At 39.0% G+C, this 19,277-nt stretch overlaps 1 protein-coding gene across 1 annotated transcript in view; it reads left to right on the forward strand.

Annotated features, from left to right (window-relative positions):
• Positions 1-19,277, forward strand: part of LOC106948572 (ras-related protein Rab-26-like) — a 95,465-nt gene that overhangs the window by 54,485 nt on the left and 21,703 nt on the right. The window contains exon 4 of the mRNA XM_015034326.1: positions 11,545-11,614. Within this exon, the coding sequence (XP_014889812.1) occupies positions 11,545-11,614 (70 nt within the window). The remainder of the gene's footprint in view (positions 1-11,544; positions 11,615-19,277) is intronic.

Genomic DNA, 19,277 nt, shown 5'->3' on the forward strand with positions numbered 1-19,277 from the left:
GTGCAGAACGATTTTTTCTTTGTTTTTGCCACATTTAAACAGCAAAATTAAAACCAGAAACTTTAATATGTTTTATAGTGAATTTGTCTTGTTTGAAAAAACTGAACTTAACATCTAAATCTGTTGTAAATAATCTAAAATGGTACATATGTAACAGTGTATTTTCCAGGCCCATAGTGTCATTTTAAAGCACAACTAAGTAACTTTAGTTATAAAAAATGAAGTAACTATCAAACTTAAATGATATTTGACTTTGTAATTAGACACCTTGAAATTGGGCCTCTGTCTCTTTAAGAAGCTCCTGCTCTTGCTGTCACTCCACCGTCAAGAGGTCATCACCTCAGTGCTCCTCCATTATCCCCTTTACAACCATTTTTAGGAATGTTTGATAATTGAGAAGTATAAGAAGACGACGTGCAGTTCCACCAGGTGATTGCTAATCGCTGCTGCCGCTAGTCTGGAGGAGCTGAGTCAGGGAGTGGGTTCTCTATAATGCAGAATCTCAGCTAATGGAAATATGAGGAGCGTTGTAAAAAAAAAAAAAACTAATTTGTGTCTCTGGATACAAATTAGTTCAATGGTGCAATACGTACATTATACAATATTCTTTGCCATCAATAATCGATATATGTAATTATCTAGTGGGCCTTATACAAATATGTTCTTATTAATTACTGTCAGACCTTGAGTCTGGACTGTAACAATCAATCCAGATAAAATACACTCCAGCTTGTTATGTACAAATACGTTCAGAAGTATCTGTAGATTTCAAACAACCCCAATAAAGTTCACATTCCAGCATGATAATCTGGTTAATGAATTACAAACTGAAAAATTTGTCTTGGTTTCCACCTTTAATTATTAGCCCGTGTTTGATTTCACACATGGTCAGCTCCCATTCCTCTGGATGTCAGGTTATTTATAACAACATCAGAGAGGAGGGGTGACGTCTCTGTGCTCCTCTGGCCCATTGCCTGTTGTTCTGATCTGTGGATTCTTCAGTTTACCCTCACTGATCTTTAACAAGACACCCAGGGAGCCTCGGATCAGAGCCTCTGAGCCATCCGTCTGTTCCTGACTTTTAAATAAAACTCATTCAGCCTGACGGGCTGGACCGGGGGGAGAGGACACAGCCCAAACACAGCTAATTCCATCACTGCCTTCGACTAACGGACGGCGCTTCATGACTTGAAAAGATCCGGCTGTCAGAGGATTCTGCCCAATTGGAAAACATCAATAAGTTTAACTGGGCGAGTTCTAGCATGCGTTTGGGCCTCGGCTCAAAGTAAAACTTAAAAACAGTGAAGGGCGCAATGCTGTAAATAGTATTACAAATTCCTCACATATAAAAGTTTCAGACCACCAAACACATTTAAAATGAGACAAAGATGACCTGAAGGTTTGGAAAAGGTTTTGGAAAAGGCTGTTTTCAATAAAACCCTGTAAGGCTTCTGTGAAAAGGAACTGAACCTTTGTTTGTCACGGAACACAAAAGTGCCGTGACAAACGGCACTTTTAAGATAGTTACATATCTTAAAGAAAAATGGTGATGTTTGCATTAAGTAAGAAGTACAATTAAAATCACATGTGAATCAGTGGCAATATCCAGTTGCTGATCATGTGACTCGTGATGCAGTTAATCGTTTCCATTGCAGTTTTGCAAAATACACCAACTTCAGTACGTGTATTTTTATCTAGCTTTTTATCTAAAAAAATAGTGTTATTTCTAAATGTCCATGTTTCATTTAAACAAATTTGTTTTTGAATTGCCAAGTTGCGCAATTATATGGCCAACAGAAACGCAGCTATAGAGTGATTGTCAAGAATCATAATCAACTGTGGGGCTCTTGAACGTCTCACACGACTAGCTTGACATTTTCAAATCCTAATGTACGTCGTGTCACAGTGTAGGATGGATAATGACAGACTGCCACACTGCCCGCGATGCAAGTGAAAATAAACCAGTGTGAATTAGGTTTTAAATTAACTGTGATTGACCTCATTGTTTGGAAACTAGAGTTCAATTCCTCGTTGATTACTGCCTGAGCTGACCAGTCCAGAAATCACTTAAAGTGAACCTGTCTGACAATGTGAAGCAGGCTAAAAGGTGTCAGAAAACTACACATCATGCCCTGCCCTAAAGAAACAGCATAAGGGGTGAAGCGATTAATCATATTAATTGATTTGTTGGGGGAAAAAAAACTAATTTAGGTTAATTGGTAACTGGAGCATACAGACTCTCAAAAAAGGCCATTTTCTGAAGGAGCAGTCAGAGCAAAACAAAAATATAGGCAATAAAATATTTATTTTCTTATTTAAAAAGGAATTGAGTAGTTTTGTTTGTTTTTTACTATACATCCAATCTTGTATTAAAAAAGACTTCAGTGCTGAAATGAAAAGTCTGCAGAGTGTGCCACTTTTATTTCTCTTATTAAAGGTGTGCCAATGATGACCTGCTGTAGGTGATGGAAATATAATTTTCTGCTTTTAACCAAAATATCCTGAACGAGAATTTTCAGGCGTTTGTTCATGACCTTAATAAGAAGCACATTCGGACTGTGATGATGGAAATAATCCAAAGCACACCAGTAAATCCACCTCTGACTGGCTCAATAAAAACCCAAGACATTAGGCTTGCCGAGGTTCAGACCTGAATCTGATTGTCTCTGTGGCAATGAGGTCCTTGAAATTAATCCAGTCTGTCTGAATTAAAACACTCTGTAAAGAAAAACTGGCCAAAATTCCTACACAAAAATATGAGAGATTTTCCCACTTATTAAAACCATTTGATGCCAGTGGCTGCTGCCAATGAATGTTTCATATTACGAAGTACTCCTGGTGTTAAAGGGTGAAATGTAGTTCCATATTCTGTCTCTGTAGCTATGGGTTTTGTCTAGCACATATAACTGTCTATGTATGCCTTTGGCCCTTATTTGTTCTTACAGCTCGTTCTTGAGACATTATGGTCAGAACTTACAGTATTTCCTGCAAGGTGTGTCTAGTACTGAGTGTTTTTCTGCAGTGGAAAAGGCAAAATGAGTTCTTTTGAGTTGTGCTGTGCAGCTCCTGTGAAGCATGAAATGACCTGGCTACCAAGAGATTTGTTCTTGTTCTTGGAGGCTCGTGTAAAGGAACTAATTCCTTTGTACTAGTGGGGTGTGAACAGAGCCTTAGAGCTAGTGCAAGTTAAAAATCACCAGGAAATTACCTCTGACATTCTGAGGCTTGTTCCGTTACATTTTGTGACGGATCAACACAGTTTACATTCAAATCCTCCTCTCATGATCAAAGGCTTCACTATGACCATCTTCTTAACTTTTACACTAGAAGCTGTTGAGATTTTACCACTAGCTTTTTCTGAACACATATCTGTGAAGTTCCTCAGCACTAAATCAGTTTTGACAATATAGAGAGCTTCATTAGCATCTTTGTGACTAGTTTAAACTCATGTCTCAATGTCTTTTTATATATTGGCTCATATTAGCGAAGTCTGGGAGTCTTGAAAAGTCCATCTGATTTGGGGTGTGAATTGACACGAGTTTGCAATATTATGCGGTGGATGGCCCAATTTGTTGTCTGGCGAAAATTAAGAATCTCTAAAACTGCAAAAATATGAAAAGACAAAGTGGTAAAATGACCAGTGGCAGCAGTTGTGAAAGAAAAAAGACTGCTGGTTAATTTTTTGAGAGAACTTTTGGGATTGTGATGCAGATGCAGATCAAAAATTCATGATTTAAAAGATGTTAATCCGCGGTGTCTGCACTGACCAGCAGCACAAAAACGGCACATAAGCTGCATGAAATTTAAAGGGGCAGCATTACGTAACACCAGCTTTTATGAGTTTTGCATCAGGTTATAATGTTATTCCAATCAAAAACACATGTGGAGCCTTTCCTTGATTCTCTCACGCATGCTTGAGAAATCCTCATATCTCCCATGGCAACCAGTCAGCTGTGCAAAACACCTGGCTGGACCTAGCCCCACCTATTTTCACAAGGTTCCTCCTCAGAGCTGCAGTTTCCAAGCTTCTGAACTTCCTCCTCACAGAGCAGCCCTCCCCTGTGACTCCTCCACTCAGCTCCTTCAGACTAGCCAGCAGCAATTAGCAAACCCCTAGTGGAGCTTCACAACTGCTGACCTCATTATAGGAGCTACTTCTCAGTGCAACGCTGGTAAAAACATTGGAGAAATGTGATGACTTCCTGGAGGTGGAGTGTTGGACTGTGCCAAGGCTTCTTAAAGGGACGGATCCTAATTTCAAAGCATCAAATTGCCAAGTCAATTTTCTGTTAAGTCATGTTTGATATATACAGCATTTCTACAGTTGAAGATAATATAGTTAGTTGATTGATTGTACTATAAAATGATACTTAAAATACATAATACTGCACCTTAAACTGAGTGATCCATTAAGAAATAACAGTGACTGGAATTTATTGAATATATATACACTCTGCATTTAAATAGGCATAGAATATTGGCAAATTTGTTTGGTCCCAATTAAATATTTGTTTCTCTCTTATATTGTAGTGAGAGTTTTTAATTTCAGACATAAATGTAGTATTTCATCTTAAAGTACACATTTGTTGATTTTTTTTAAAAATAAAATCTGACAATTGAACAAGTAAGAGTTTACTACTGTGGCAGGAGCTGCTGCCCTTGAAATGTAAAGGTTGTGCTGTGGAAAACATGTGAGAAAAGTTAATTTAACAGATAAGAGATTAATCCAGCAGATAAGATCATGTTTTGAGATTCATTAAGACTTCTCTCCTATGGCCACTTTTGCCCCCATGGAGATCACTGGGTGTATTTTTAGCAGCGATTTGTGCTAGAGCATAACATTCATTAAGTCCGTAATGTGAGAGCAGGAAGATCCTGGCTGTCTGAGGCTGGAGTCAGCCCAGCGCAATCTGCCAGGCCCATCTGGTGCAGGGCACCGACGAGGTCTGGACGGGTCCAGAACCCAGCTGCACACTCACGGCACACCTGCAGCCCTCTCCCCGCCCAGCTCCACCGCTCTTCTCTGACTGGAGCTGACAGTTTGTCATTTCCACAGCGTGAGCTGAAACCACAGGCTGCGAAATATGAGCAGAGGAAGCACGCTCTGTAGGTAGGACGAGTTAGGAGGAGCTGCGTTACCTGGGAACGGGGACGATTTGGGGGCAAAATTAGACGGAGGAAAGAAATCCGAGAGCAGAGAAGGAAAACTCGGAAGAGACAGGTTCAGTCATTGTTTTAAAGAGAACAGTGGTGACATTTTAGGAGAATTTAAATATGAAAACGTCTACCTTTTTTAACTGTGTGACTGGAATATAATTGCTTTATACAAAGGAACAGAGTATTCTGTGAAAAGCACTAAATGTTCCTCTTTGAATGATTTTCAACTTTTCCTTTTGCGGAAAGTAGAGTAAAACAAATTACATCTAAATAAAAGTTTGCATTTCAGGATAATGAGATATTTCCTCTTCAGATTAATTATTCCTTAAGTTTAGACTCTAGAGAATGGGGGAAGAGCACAAACTACATTAAGATTCAAAAACACTTTGTGGCCTAAATGTCTCCTTTCCAAACGAGATGCTCGAAGAAACCCTCGTCACTGAAAAGATAACGAGGCAGAAGAAATGGAGTGTGAAAATTGATTTTTGTGAAACAGGTAATGACTGCGTTACAAATTATGCCTCCAAATGGCGCTTCACGATTGAGTATTTTAGGCAATATTGAGAAGAAGGACTCCTGCTGCTTCATTTTGCGGTAATGGCCCCACTGCTCGCTCTTTGTTCCCGGTGTTGTAAAGAAACTGGTAATGGCTTTCTAAATACATCTCAAGCAGACGTCGCTTTCATTGTAATCCTGCCGAGTTGGGACCATTTCATATTGTTAAGTGTGTTGTAGGACTCTAATTTTTAATTTAAAAAGACATTAGAAATCATGTTCCTTCTTTTAATTGCATGTCTAGAAGTGTATTTCTGCAGTTCCAGGGTTATAAAAGGTCATAAAAGGGAATCAAAGAGACGTCTCTCGGGTTTCGTGTCTGAATGGGAATCGGGTCGGGTGGAATGGTTTTTAGAGATTTCATCAGCGCCCCATGTCAACTCAACAGACATGTCAGAATAAGTTTAGATTAACGTCTAGTACAGAGTTCAGGAGGGGAAACAACCCTTCTAAAGAATGAAGTAATTCTGTTACTCCATGATCTGATGTTGACCTTTCTTGTCCGTCTAATGGGAGTAAGTTCTTTTTCAGACAAGAGTTTTGACCTTACATTACAGGCCGTCAGAAAAAGAAATTATTAGATGTTTTGAATCAACAGATGAACGTTTGAATCAGACTACTTTCTCTGTTTTAAGCTTTATTCCTTATATCTTTCAGTGGTTTGTATCAGTTTAACAAACCAAGGTTTTCAAGTAGATACGTTCATATCTTATAAAGGTAAAGAATTGATGTCTCATGTATTCACATCAACCCCGTTTAGTTCATTTGCCCAGAAAGTCTGATTCGTTTGGGAAGGTGTTGATGTGTAATCGAACTCTGATGCAGACACAAAAGAGCGAACTCAAAAACTGGTTGAAGTGAACTCTGGAGCAGCTCGAATACCAAGTAGACCAGAAACGGCTCCAAAAGCAGGAAGCAGTTTAAAGCGCAAGGCATTCTGGATTAATAAAACCAAACCTTACATGTGTGCCTGGTGCTGGAGGGATAAATCTCTGTTGTCTTTTACCAAAGATAAATCTGATGCCACTCAATTTTGTTTCCATTTTGTGAAGGAAGTTCAGCTCAGTGTCTGACGTTTTTGTATCGTTTCCTTCAGTGGTTCATGGTGCAGCACCACCACAGGCGAGGGAGGGTAATGGGTTGAAATGAATCCATTCAGAAATCCAAAACTGTGACATAAGGTAGAACAAGTTGAGCATCTAACCTTCACAGGCTCCCCCTCAAGGGTCTTTGTTTTTTTTATTTATTTATTTATTTTTTATTAAATAAATCCATAAAAACAACCAGATTGGAATGGTTCTTCAATCTCATTTCTTAAATAAGAGAAACTTTCTAAGTTCCTGTCTGAAACTATAAACTGTCTTCTTTTCCCTGTGATTCCTACAGTACAGTGTCCTCTAAAGATGACAGCAATTACTCAAAGTTTTTATGTATTTTTTTTGTGTGATCAAGGTCAATAATGTCAGGAAGCATTTGCCCATCAATATGTCATGACTTTGTTTCTGCCTCTCCACCCTTTCAGCCTCTGAAGACGCATGATCCAGTGACTGACATTTAATCTTTAGTTGACAAAATGAAACCATCTCCCTGTCCTAACGACATCCTCCATGTGGTGATTATAAACCTTTTTTGCTGCTGTTGGTCCTTGTATTGTAGAAATTTGCAATACTTCACTTTTAACCAGTGTGTCCTCCAGTTCCTTCAAGCTCGCTGTTGGGGGACCAATGGTAAAAAAAAATCAGTAAAATCCACACCATAGAGACTGTTCTACTCTTTTATCTACAACTTGATATCTAGAGCATCTATTGTAAAGGTTCTCATGGATTTCAACACTATTTGCCACTCGGCCAATGAAGCTGCCAGCAGTTTTGTAAAGTACAGACCAAATCAAACATTCATCCCATGCTGGCATTTCCGACATGCTTCTTCCACAGCAGCAGTGTCAAATGTCAGGTTCCCTTTGGTGCAGTCGCTAATGTAATTACTTTTTAATTTATGTGACAATAAATTGACGGAAAATTGGGACGTGTAATCCCACCGAGGCCCCAGTAAAACGGTTCCAACCTTCAAACGAGTGAACCGGTGTCAAACGTCTGTTTGTTTTTCATTTTTTACGAGCTGCACAACGACAACAATTCCATAAAAATGCTGTGAAAAGCTTCTTCGTCCATCCATGTCAATTTGTATTACATTCGTCTGTGTTCTGCTGACCAGCCAAAAGAAAGGAGAGTGTCCGCATGCAGAGAAGCATCAAAGATGTTGACACTTTTGAAGGACTCGGTTGTAAAACTCAGTCAATACCTTAATTTATGCAACTTCAATTCAAAAATACTTTATTGATCCCAAAGGGAAATTAAATGTTGTTGTAGCTCATCGATTCAAAGTTGTGAAAGAGTTATTGTAGATGTTGATGGCAATCGATTGAGTTGATTAACTCTAGATGGGCAGTTAGGTTATTTTTGGACAGTAGTATCTGTCTCCTTCACCTCTGTTGTCTTTTTTTTCTGATTATCTCAATATCACAAAAGGTCAAATGTCCAAAAACTCCACTTCTGGGGAAGGAGATGATCATATTTTCACATTGGACCAAAGTAGTGCATGTCGAGGCATGTAAACTTTTCAAATGGAAAAAAGTAGAGCTTAGCTTTACTCTTGGGTGTTTCGATGGCAGGGAAGGAATTAAGAAACGTGAATCATTTAGAAACGAGGTGAAGAGTGATGGGGGAAGCAAAACATTAGAGACAAATGTAAAAGAGTTGGATATAAATAGGACAAGGTATGAAGCTTCATCTTCATCTCACATCATCAAAAAGACACCTGGATGCAGAAAACACAAGAAGAAAAAACATCCGACTTCTACTTTATTAAAGGAAAATGGAAAGTTAGAGTTTAACACGACGTCTGAACGCATATCATGGAACCAAGCTTCATAGTGTAACATTTTGAACCTCGGTAATGCTTTGAGCTGCAGCTGTGAGGGGAGTTTTAACTCTATTATGATTGATCCACTGTTCTGTAAAAACTGACACGGCAGGATGAAGACTTGCCGCCCACTGTTAAACAGGAGACTCTGCAGAAATGACAACAGCAGCTGGAACGATGAGGGGGGAAAGGGAGGGAAACCATGTTGGTCACCAGTCAATATCACTCTGTTTGTTGTACAGTAAGCCTGTGGATTTATTAAGGGAATGGTTGATCTTTCAGGCATTTCTTCTCGTGTTTACCTCTCCACAGGTTCACGCCCAGATCAGACACACATCACTGCCCTGAACTGCCGTAAACACTCTGCTTGGATGTCTGCTCAACGTCCCGTTTTTGGTCTTTTGTATTGGCTCAGAATTCAGTATCAAGTATCATAGTAGCTATGAAACAGAGTCAACAGATTACTGGATTTCATACATTTGACCTAATGATACCTGTAAAAAGATGTGCTTCATAGAAAAGGCTTCAGCCTAAACAGAACATTTTAAGCAGTTAAGTCTTTATATGTCTGAGTGTCTTTTAGAAACAAGTCATGAGTATTTTAGATACGACATCTTCTTAGGGTTTCTTTGGTTAGTTCTTAAGCAGAATCTCAGGAAAGTTTCAGGAAAGTACTCTGTAGCTTTCCACACTGATCAACCTCCTAACCCAGAAAGTACTTGGATATTAGCTATGTTTTTATTCCATTTCAGTTTCAGGGTATGTTTACACAAGACCACTGTACAGAGACTGGCGATATTCTCGGATGTTGATTGGGGATGATTTCTGTGTTTAGACGGTTCTGCATCACTGTGTAGATGAGTCCGCCAAGACTCCTTGAATCCACTGTAGGGCTTACTGTGTCAGGATACTGTGATTCTAGCATGTTCTTCACCTTACAAGTCCGTTCTGCATCAAATGTAATGTCTGTCTCCGACAAACCGTCTCTGAATATGAATGTGTCTCATGTAACACATCCATATTCCGTAACAGATGTGTTAAACTGAAAGGTTAAGCGGCACACACGTTTTACCGTAGAACAAATCCTGCAGCCGTGCGTTCTGGCATGTGCACTTTCACACCTGTGGAGTATTTCACACTTACTTTAGCTGTAAACTTTTTTTTTTTTTTAATTTTTCCTTGCCTGTCTTCATCTCCAAATACACTCCAGTCAACTCGTTTGGTCAACCTCAGATGTAAAGCTGAATTGGACCCTCTGGTCCAGACCAGTTTGGTTCTTCAGCAGGTTTAGACAGCTTTCTCACTGGTAGCTCCTACTTCTCAGGGTCTTGATTAAATGCCACATGCTGCATTTAGCTGACGCGTTTACGGCGGGCGTTCTTTTTTTAAACACCCCTACTTACACAGCTTTTTTGTGTGTTGATGTTTGGTGTGTTTTCAGCACCGAGTTTGCAGACTCACTAATTGGTAGATGGATAGTTCACAAGAGACTCTTGGCCGTTATGTAGGAATAATTATCCAGGCTCCGACCTCGAACAGTTTACAGATTAAACATCTCGACACCTTCCGAAACGAAGACATGTGCTTGATTAAAAAGAGCCCCATGTTGTGAAATAATGACTCATTCCCACAGGAGAAAACTGTTGACCGGCTTAACTAAAGCCTTCAACTTGGGGCTTTATTTTTGACAATGTTTTCTCCTTCCTTTTGTCTTCCTAATTGGATTTTGTGTGTATGCATGTGTGTGTATGGACTCCTTGTGGTTTGCTGTGATCGCCTTACAGTGGCAGTCCACCACAGGAGCACTGAGAGAGGAAATTAACTCGTCGGTCACATCTTCCCGCTCCTTCTGGATACCTTCCACTGTCCCCCTCATCCTCCGTTTCTTGGTTTGACACGCTCAGACAGCACTCAAAGATTACCGCTCATTAAACGCCCTTCACAGACATGCCTGGCTGGAATACGCAAGCGAAACGTTTAATTCACTTTGGATCTGGAGACGTAGCGGCTGCGGCTGAGATGTAGAAGAGGGTCGAGTACGGAAGGGAAAAGTGAAAAAACAAGACAGAACAATGACACGTGTAACGTAGGCGAAGACTGTGGGGATTACATGCGGCAGGAAGTGGTGAAGTGTTGTGGAGGTAATAACCAAAGGGCACATTTTCCAGTCGAAGGTTAAGCCATCTGTGAAAATGAGGTAAAATGGGCCTTGTAGGTGTAATGATTTTCTCCTGTCCTGCAGAGCTTCATCATGCCCACATCTCTCCACTAAAAACACGCCTGAGGTGATATTATTCTCTGTGGTGGCGTGGCGCTGCTGGAGCTCATTAGGATTCACATGTGCAGTTATGTTGTCAGCGAGCAGAATAATGCTGCGCTAAAGAGCAGAGTTCAGCACTTTCCTCAGCCAACACTGTAATCCATTTACATTTCTTTTTTTCTTTTTATCCCTGCGTTTTACCTGTGCACATTTCTGCAAATTGTTATTCAGGAGGCGGGTTATAGACTGTTTTTTTTTTGTTTTTTTTCTTATGTGGTTACCTCACCACATGAAGTGGTACATCGTTGTAGCAGATAGCTACTTTCAAATATAAATGACTAAAGAATATGAGCTATAAACATGTTAAGATGTCAACGTTTCACGAGTAGCAGATCCGATAAAAGAAACTGAAGGTAAACGGTTCCAGATTCACCCATCATGACTTGTTTTATCTTTGTTCCCTCATTTAATAAATCCTCTCCCAGAGGTGTGATGTCCCTGTTTCACCATCACTTTTTAACATCTGGACTGAGATGAATTAGTCGCCATCTGGCAGAAACTAAATTAAAACTTGACAGGAGTTCCTCTGCAGGGTTTGTTGGGTTTTAAAGATAAAGCTAAATATAAAACAATTTCTCTTATTATTTTCTTGTCTCTTTCCTCCCAGCTCTGCTGCTTCTGTATGACGTCACCAACAGAGCCTCCTTTGACAACATCAGGGTAAGATCAATCACCTTGAAAGATGTTCGTCTCCCACTTTCTTCCTCTTTGTTTCTCTCTCTCTTCCTCTCTCTCTTGTTGGTAGCGTTCTATTTCAAAACGGTTTTAAATCCACATGCCTGAACGTCATATCGTGCTTTTTGGGCAAAACTCGTTATTTACCAGCAGATTGTTTTCTTTCTCTTTGGCGAAGAGTTCATGAGGTTAATAGCATATTAACTTCACAGTAGGTAAGCTGTATGTTTGATCAAAAACAGCTGGGAGATCCTAACTCATTAGTTATTGCAGCATCTCTGACCATCGGTCCTTCCTCTTTTGTAAATTGTTTCCTTGAAGCCTCTGAAGGCGAAGTATAATTTACAACCAACATATTTTAAAGTGCAACAGCTTTTTTTCCCCCCTGAGCCGTTTGCAAGCGCGCTGAAACTCCCCCACCAGCATCAGATAATGAACAACAAGGCCACTGAGTGAGGATCACAACAACGGCAGCAAATGAGGGAGGTGACGAAGGCGAGCAGCATGGGCCGCGCAGATAAGAGCGTGCGCTGCCTCTAATAGACGGATCTCTTTGTAGTTCCAATCTCTGGTGTGTGAAGTCTTCTCCTCCGTTATTCTGCAGCCATTTCCTGTCCCATTTGGTGCTGCTCTCCTCTCTGCTCGGCGCGTTTCTCTCCTTTGATGAACACGGAGCAGAGATGAGAGCAGGACATGGTCATTGTAGGAGAGCCTCACATGTAAATAAGTGTGTGTGTGTGTGTGTGTGTGTGTGTGTGTGTGTGACCGCAGTGTCCATGGATGCTTGTTATACAGTATGTGCTTACATGCCTGAACTTTTTTACATTCACACCCGTCACCATAGCAAACTTTGCTCCCGATAAATTGTCCCAGAATTAATCGCGATAAACGATAATATTGTTTTAAGACCATTTTCAAGAAATATGACGATAAAGCTTACCGTCTCAAAGATCATTGAACTTTAATTTTGTTAAGAACACATACCACTGGAACTTTAAGGCATTTTAGATTTTCACAATGTCTAAAAAAACGATGAATAAAACTGAAATAAAACCACTTACAACTGAACCCATAAATGAAATGGATTATGAAGTCTATAAACAAAACTGTCCTTCAATAACTATTCATCATCACAATGGAAATTATGAAACATTTTAGTTTATCTTGTGATTGATTTATTGCGAAAGCTTTAGTCAGACTTTGTCGAACCTAACTCCAAACCTCAGAGTATGTTATTGGGATTTTATGTGATAGGACAAAGAAAAAAAGCACCAAAAAAATCCTATTTTCTACAAAATATCTCCCGCTCAGTCAGATTGGATGGGGATCATCAGTTATTTCCATCTTTTGCCTCAGATCATCAGTTCAGCTTAGGTCTGGACTTTGACTGGGCCATTCCAACAAGTGGCTCTGGTTTGATCTCAACTATTTAGCAAAGGATTGCTATTTATTTAGTTCCCTCCATCATTCCATCCACTCCAGCCAGCTTTCCTGTTCCCACAGCATACCGCCACCACATTTACCCAACCAGATGTGTTCAGAATGATGGTGCTTGTTAATTTTCCATTCCATTTTGAATTTAGCATTAACCTAAAAGTGTAATATTGGAGCAGAGCTCCATGTTCCACATGTTTGCTTTGTTCCACAAAAGGTTTATGACAAACTCATGGCTTCCTGTCCACAGTGCTGTTCCTCTTGCCACCCTCAGATGGAGCCAGATCTGTTGTGTGCATGATTTCTGTAACAACCAGAGAACACATACGCGGGAAAACGTTCCTTTGAACCATGGATTAAATTCTGGGATGAAAAGCAAGCATGTGAAGCAAATTTAATCCATCATAATTCAAATTTGAGAAGCAGCTTCGCTTCAGTTTTCATTTACTTCCCTTCAGCAGACTAATCCTTTTTTCTCCCTCATGTCAGCAAACAGCTCTGATACATCTTCAGTGAGACGCATCGACTCTGCTCCACATTGAGGTTTCCACTGTTAGGCAGTGAGTGTGTTTAGTTCCCATCATCAGGACAAAACAGCCCCAATGGCCAGAGCAGATGCAAACCCAGTAGGAGGCTGATGAACAGTGGATGTGCGTGTGTGAGTGTGTGTCTGTGTGTGTGTGATTGTTGACCAGGCTGTTTTTGTTTTTGGGGCGGTCGGAGACGACACCTGTTCAGTACAGAGCTTGGAAACAGATTTGAGGTACATTATAGAAGATGTCTTTATGGAGAAGGACAGCAGAGTGATGGTGAAGTTTGGCTCCAGGTTGTTGTCAACACATCTCTGTACACTTTTGTAAATGGTATCTTCTGTTGAGTATTCACTACCCAACCAGTGTATACATCATCACAATACGATACTTGGACCTTTTTTGAAATTTCCACCAAAAAATTAAGCAGTCTGGAAAAACTAAAACTATTTAATAAATAATAAAAACCACCAAAACCACTCTAAAAACAAACTAAAACTAACTGAATTAGACAAAAAGTAAAAAAATAAATAAATAAAATTATTACAGCCTGACTCATTAACCAGCCAATACTAGCATTTTATATGGTCACTTTACAAAAGCTGAAAAGCAAAAGAACATGTGTAATAGACATAAAAACTAAACTGCATGATTTAATGTTCTATATTTTGCTTCGAGCTGATGGTGGACTCTCAAAAAGCTGACCAACCAACTTCCTCATCCTTTTATTTTGAAATATCTCTGGGTAAAGTAAACTGAGTGAATCATTGACGTGAGCTCATGAAAAACCTGACTGACTCTTAGGACTCACTTCTCTAACTTTCCAATAGTCGTGTCCATGTATTAAAATTAAAATGTTAAAAATAACACAATTGTAATCATCAGCGCTTTTAAGCAGACATTATTCTACCACTTTTTACTTCTGCATACATAACTACATCACGGTTTAAACATACTGTGCATGGATGCCATTAAAACGTGCGGCTTTTACTCTCGCATGCTAAGCTAATGCAAAATTCATGCTAATTCTTTGCTTGTTAGAGAGAAATATTCCAGTGTGCCTCAGCAGGGACAGAACCTTGCACCAAGCAGATTAACAGATGAGTTTATTTTAAACTCATTTCGACTACACAGCTTTCCAAGGCCGCTGCACAAGGCTGTCTCCTATAGTGTGAATCCATTAGCAGCTGAGGCTGGAGGTGAAGGCTGAAGGGCAGCGAAATGATGGCGAGATAAAGGAGTTGGGCGCGCTGCTGTCCATCTCCCACTGACTCACTCTGGCACCCAGGCTTTCCTTTTCTCTCTCGCTCTTCTTTTCACTGCTGCCAACAAGGCCCTCTTCTATCCGCCTTTCTTTGCTGCTTTTATCACTTATGCTGCATCTCAAACCACTTAGCTCCATAAGGTCGTCTAATTGCAACTTTTTACATTTGCTCAAGTGCGTCTTATTTTTTGTAACATTTGAATAGGTTTTATGCAGTACATTTTCTTTGACGCTGGGGATTATTCCACAGATAAATACTAAGGATAAACATTTACAATCACTGACTGCTAATGTTAACCTTGCATATTATCATTTAAAATGTTATGGAATTGCACTTTTTTGTTCTCCAGAAATCCTGTTGTAACCAAACTAGGAGACTTTCACAAGCACAAACTTGGTGGCTAGATTTGTCACCCGATATAAAAAATGTAATGGCAAACATTACGTAATATTCATACTGCTTTGTTTAGTAAAGCAAAGGTTTAGAATTGGTCACACTAGTGTTGCTAAAATCCTTATATAGAAAATCAAAAACAGACGACACAAAAAATAAGATGTTATGTTCAAAACACTTTTAGTTTTATTGAAGTTTGCATACTTTTCATTGTATAATTACCCTTAGACAAGTTCAGGTACATTTTATATTGGGATTTAATCAACTCCCATAGTAAATGTTTCCTTTTATGGTCACCGAAGATAATAAATGTTGTTTCATTAAAGTGGAAAAATGACATTTTTGAGGTTTAACAATATTTCTACAATAATTTTTCAATAACAAAAAATAGCATCTGTAGAAATGTAGATTGTATCCCGACACTTCAATGACTTCTAGACTTAAACTAAAAAGTTGGTGTCCCAACACTGAACCTTGTGGGATTCCCCTTTTTTTTTGTTATTTACGGTGTGATACTGCATCATCTAATGGTACAGTCCTTGTTTCTGTTTGATCAATAAATGCTCATGCTAAAGCAAGATAAAAACTATCATCTAGTCTGTTGGCACAGTCAGCTTTGTTGCTTCCTGTCCAGTGTTCTCTATCTTTAGCTTTGTTTTATTCTGAAAATCTCCACAAACTGATGACATCACACTTGAACTGCATGCGTCTAAATGTACATAGGTAAATTTGATTAAAGGTGATTGTTACCTGATTTCACCGTTGTCATAGTGACTCCATGCTTTTCAGCACATGCTTGAATAGCTACATAAGATAGTTTGTTAAACTGACACATTTCAGTTTAATTAAGAGTGAAAGCATTATCATCATCATCACACAGCTGTGTACAATGTTTTATTTGTCTCCATAGCTGAAACCTCGAAACCTGCTAATGCTAATGTGCTTTCAAGTAGTTTAATGATACACAGGCAAAAATCATGCTTGTCTTTCAGAATATAAAAGCTATAATTACACCCATCCACATCAGGGACTTAATTGATAACTTACTGTCGTCCTGTGATTGTCGTCATGCCAACTACTTCTTGAGTAATACCTTCTTTTTTCTGCCATCCCTGCTGACATTTAATTGGAGCATTATTGTCTCCCACAATGGTGGGTGTGTCCAGTTTTCAATTCAAATTATGCTAAAATGTTCCGAGCTTGTTTGGTCTTTTGGTGTAATTACAGCCATCTGCAGCTTAATTTGAATAATCAGAACAAATGAAACAAATCACTGAGTAGAAAGTGCTGGAAGCAGCCAAATAACATCACCTCAGGCTGCTGCCTAATCTCTAAAAGACACATCATCATCGGCCGTGTGGAGCGGTAACATTTCAGCAAGCTGAAGGTTTTAAGGCCCCCGTATCGAGGCCGTACAGCTGCTGCCACGGCACCTGGACACCCTGATGGGTTAGGATTTCTGCTTAAATGCCAAAAAAAGAAAAAAAAAAAAACTCAAGAAGTGCGGCAGGAAGCACAAACATACAGCGGGGCTTCTATTGACCAACATGCTCCCGCTCAAAGGCCACGAGGGGAGGCAGATCACTAAATCTTTAAATCAGTGAAAACCTTCCTGCAGCAGGAAAGATTTGTTTTTCTGAGACATTCCCTTATCAACAGAGTAGAAATCAATGAGATGTACACCTGGTGTCTGCTGGCACACGACTGGATAAATGTTTACGCAGAATGGAGGGGGGGAAGAAAAAGAAAAAAATGGCAGACCAAGTTGCACAATTAAAAATAAACAATAATATTCTGGTTTATTTAGAGAGAGAAAAATAATATGGTGTCCAGTAAAGTTCATACAGAAGTCTGTAAAATCCAGCTTTTACTTTGAGCTAATTAGCTCGCAGCTAATTAAAGTAATGAGCTAATTAGCATATTAGCTAAATATTTAGCATCGACCTAAGCAATTAGTTGCAAGCAAAATATTTAGCTAACAACCTAAATAATTTGGTAACCAGCCATGTGTTTAGCCTGCTTGCTAAATATTTAGTTTTGAGCAAAATATTTAGTTTGGAAATAAATTTTTTGCCTGAGAATTAAATGTTTAGTTTGGAAAATTTAATATTTTGTTTGGAGAAAAATATTTAGTTAAAATAAATATTTAATTTAGATCTAAATATTTAGTTTGTGAACTAAATATTCACAACTATATTAAATATTTAGTTCACAAACTAAGTACTTGTTTAATTTGTAACTTAAATATTTATCCTACTCGTTGAATATAACACTTGGAAGCTATTTAATTTGTAAACTAAATATTTAGCTTGTGAAATAAATGTATAATTTTGAACTATACATTCAATATAATTTTGAAAATGAAAACCCACATCTTTTTCTCCATGACATCCTAACCCCCGCCCCCCCCAACAAAAAAAATAAAATAAAAAAAAAACAAATGTTGCTGTTCTTTTTTTTCTGTGTAACTTTACAAGCAGCGGCCCATATATTTCCAGCTATAGTAATAATTAAATTATTGTCAAAGTTTCATATGTTTTGTTTGCCATTTCAGTAAATTTATGTCTTATATTACGATTTTAAATCTGTCTCGTTTTCTTCTGCCTGTGCTGCTTTTTCCTTGAAGCTCCCTGCCCTTCGCCTCCATGGTAACCACAGTGTTTTTTTTTTTTTTCATGTGTTTTTTTTTCCTAAAAAGCCGTCCCCACTGTTAGCTGGCTTATCAGTGGCGGATGGAAGCAGCATGAAAAGGCCAGCCTGTGTCCCATCGTTATGTAAAGTACAAAGAATAGACGATTAAGCTGGGAAAGGGTTTTATAAACACATTGTTCATTCATTTTTCTAGCCTGCCAGGAGAAACTTTAATAGCTTCATTCCCGGTTTGCTTCAATTATGAACAATGTATTCTCAGTTGAATCCTTCAAAACAGCTGTATTTTGAGAGAAAATTTTAATTTAAAAAGTTTAAATCCCAATTTCTGCAAACCCTAATCCCTGATAAAATATAATTTCTAAAATGGAGGTAATCGAATAAATTGAACGAAGTTGACATAAATCCCACGAGTTTGCTGATAATGGCTAATAAAACATTCTTAAACGAGGCGTACTAGAATCCAGAAAAAGAAAAAAAAAAAACTTGATGCAATCAATATCAAAACTTACTTCATTGTCACTGTGTGAAGTATTAATATTGACCATCTGTACGAAATAGTCCTAAACACACTGTGTTATTAAAATGTAGGATTAAATGTCGAATTACTCTTAGACCAGACTGCTACATTATGATGAAGAAACATGTGACGAATGTTTCAGAAGAACCTGTACTGACATTTCTGCAGCATTTTGACATACGTCACCTATAGAGAAACTTATATGAATGTCTAAAATCAAAACCCTGCGGCTAGAAATGTTGAGCATTTCACAGAAGCCTCTCGGCGAGCTGTAGCAGGGATAATGAGGTGGGATCAGGTTCAGAGTGTCTAGTCTTGATGATAACCTTGTGTTTTTTTTTCCTGCCTTTTCTTGACTGTGCTGCCAAACCAAGCAGAGAAGTTTGAACACCCACATATGCAAACTCATGCGCATATTGGGTAAACAAATTCTGACACAATGCTCACATGATGTGCCGTCCCGCGCTCATGCAGACTAATAAGCGTCGGTGTGTTCAGCCTGTTCAGCCCGTGCTGCTCACCCCGCTGGGTGGAAGAAGATTTCCTCCTGTCCCTCTTTATGTCTCGTCTCGTTATTTCTTCTCGGACTCCATCTGTCCAGCTCACTCACACTTTTTCGGAAGTTTCGGTTATTTACTTGAAATCAATTCGCAGGAAAATTTCTAGAATATATTCACTTCAGCTTCATGGTTAATCTTGCTTATGAACATAGACAGTTCTGTACCTTATGTAACTTAGAAATATTTGCTAAAACTGTCACTATGTTGTGATAGTATAACATGAGATGGATAATTTGTGAAAACATCAGGCTCCTCTGCCTCCTACCTGCTACTGTTCACATCCTCCTCCTGGCGCTC

Source organism: Poecilia latipinna, unplaced genomic scaffold (assembly GCF_001443285.1).
Source record: "Poecilia latipinna isolate Pla-1442-1.1 unplaced genomic scaffold, P_latipinna-1.0 Scaffold295, whole genome shotgun sequence".
Taxonomy (NCBI): Eukaryota; Metazoa; Chordata; class Actinopteri; order Cyprinodontiformes; family Poeciliidae; genus Poecilia; species Poecilia latipinna.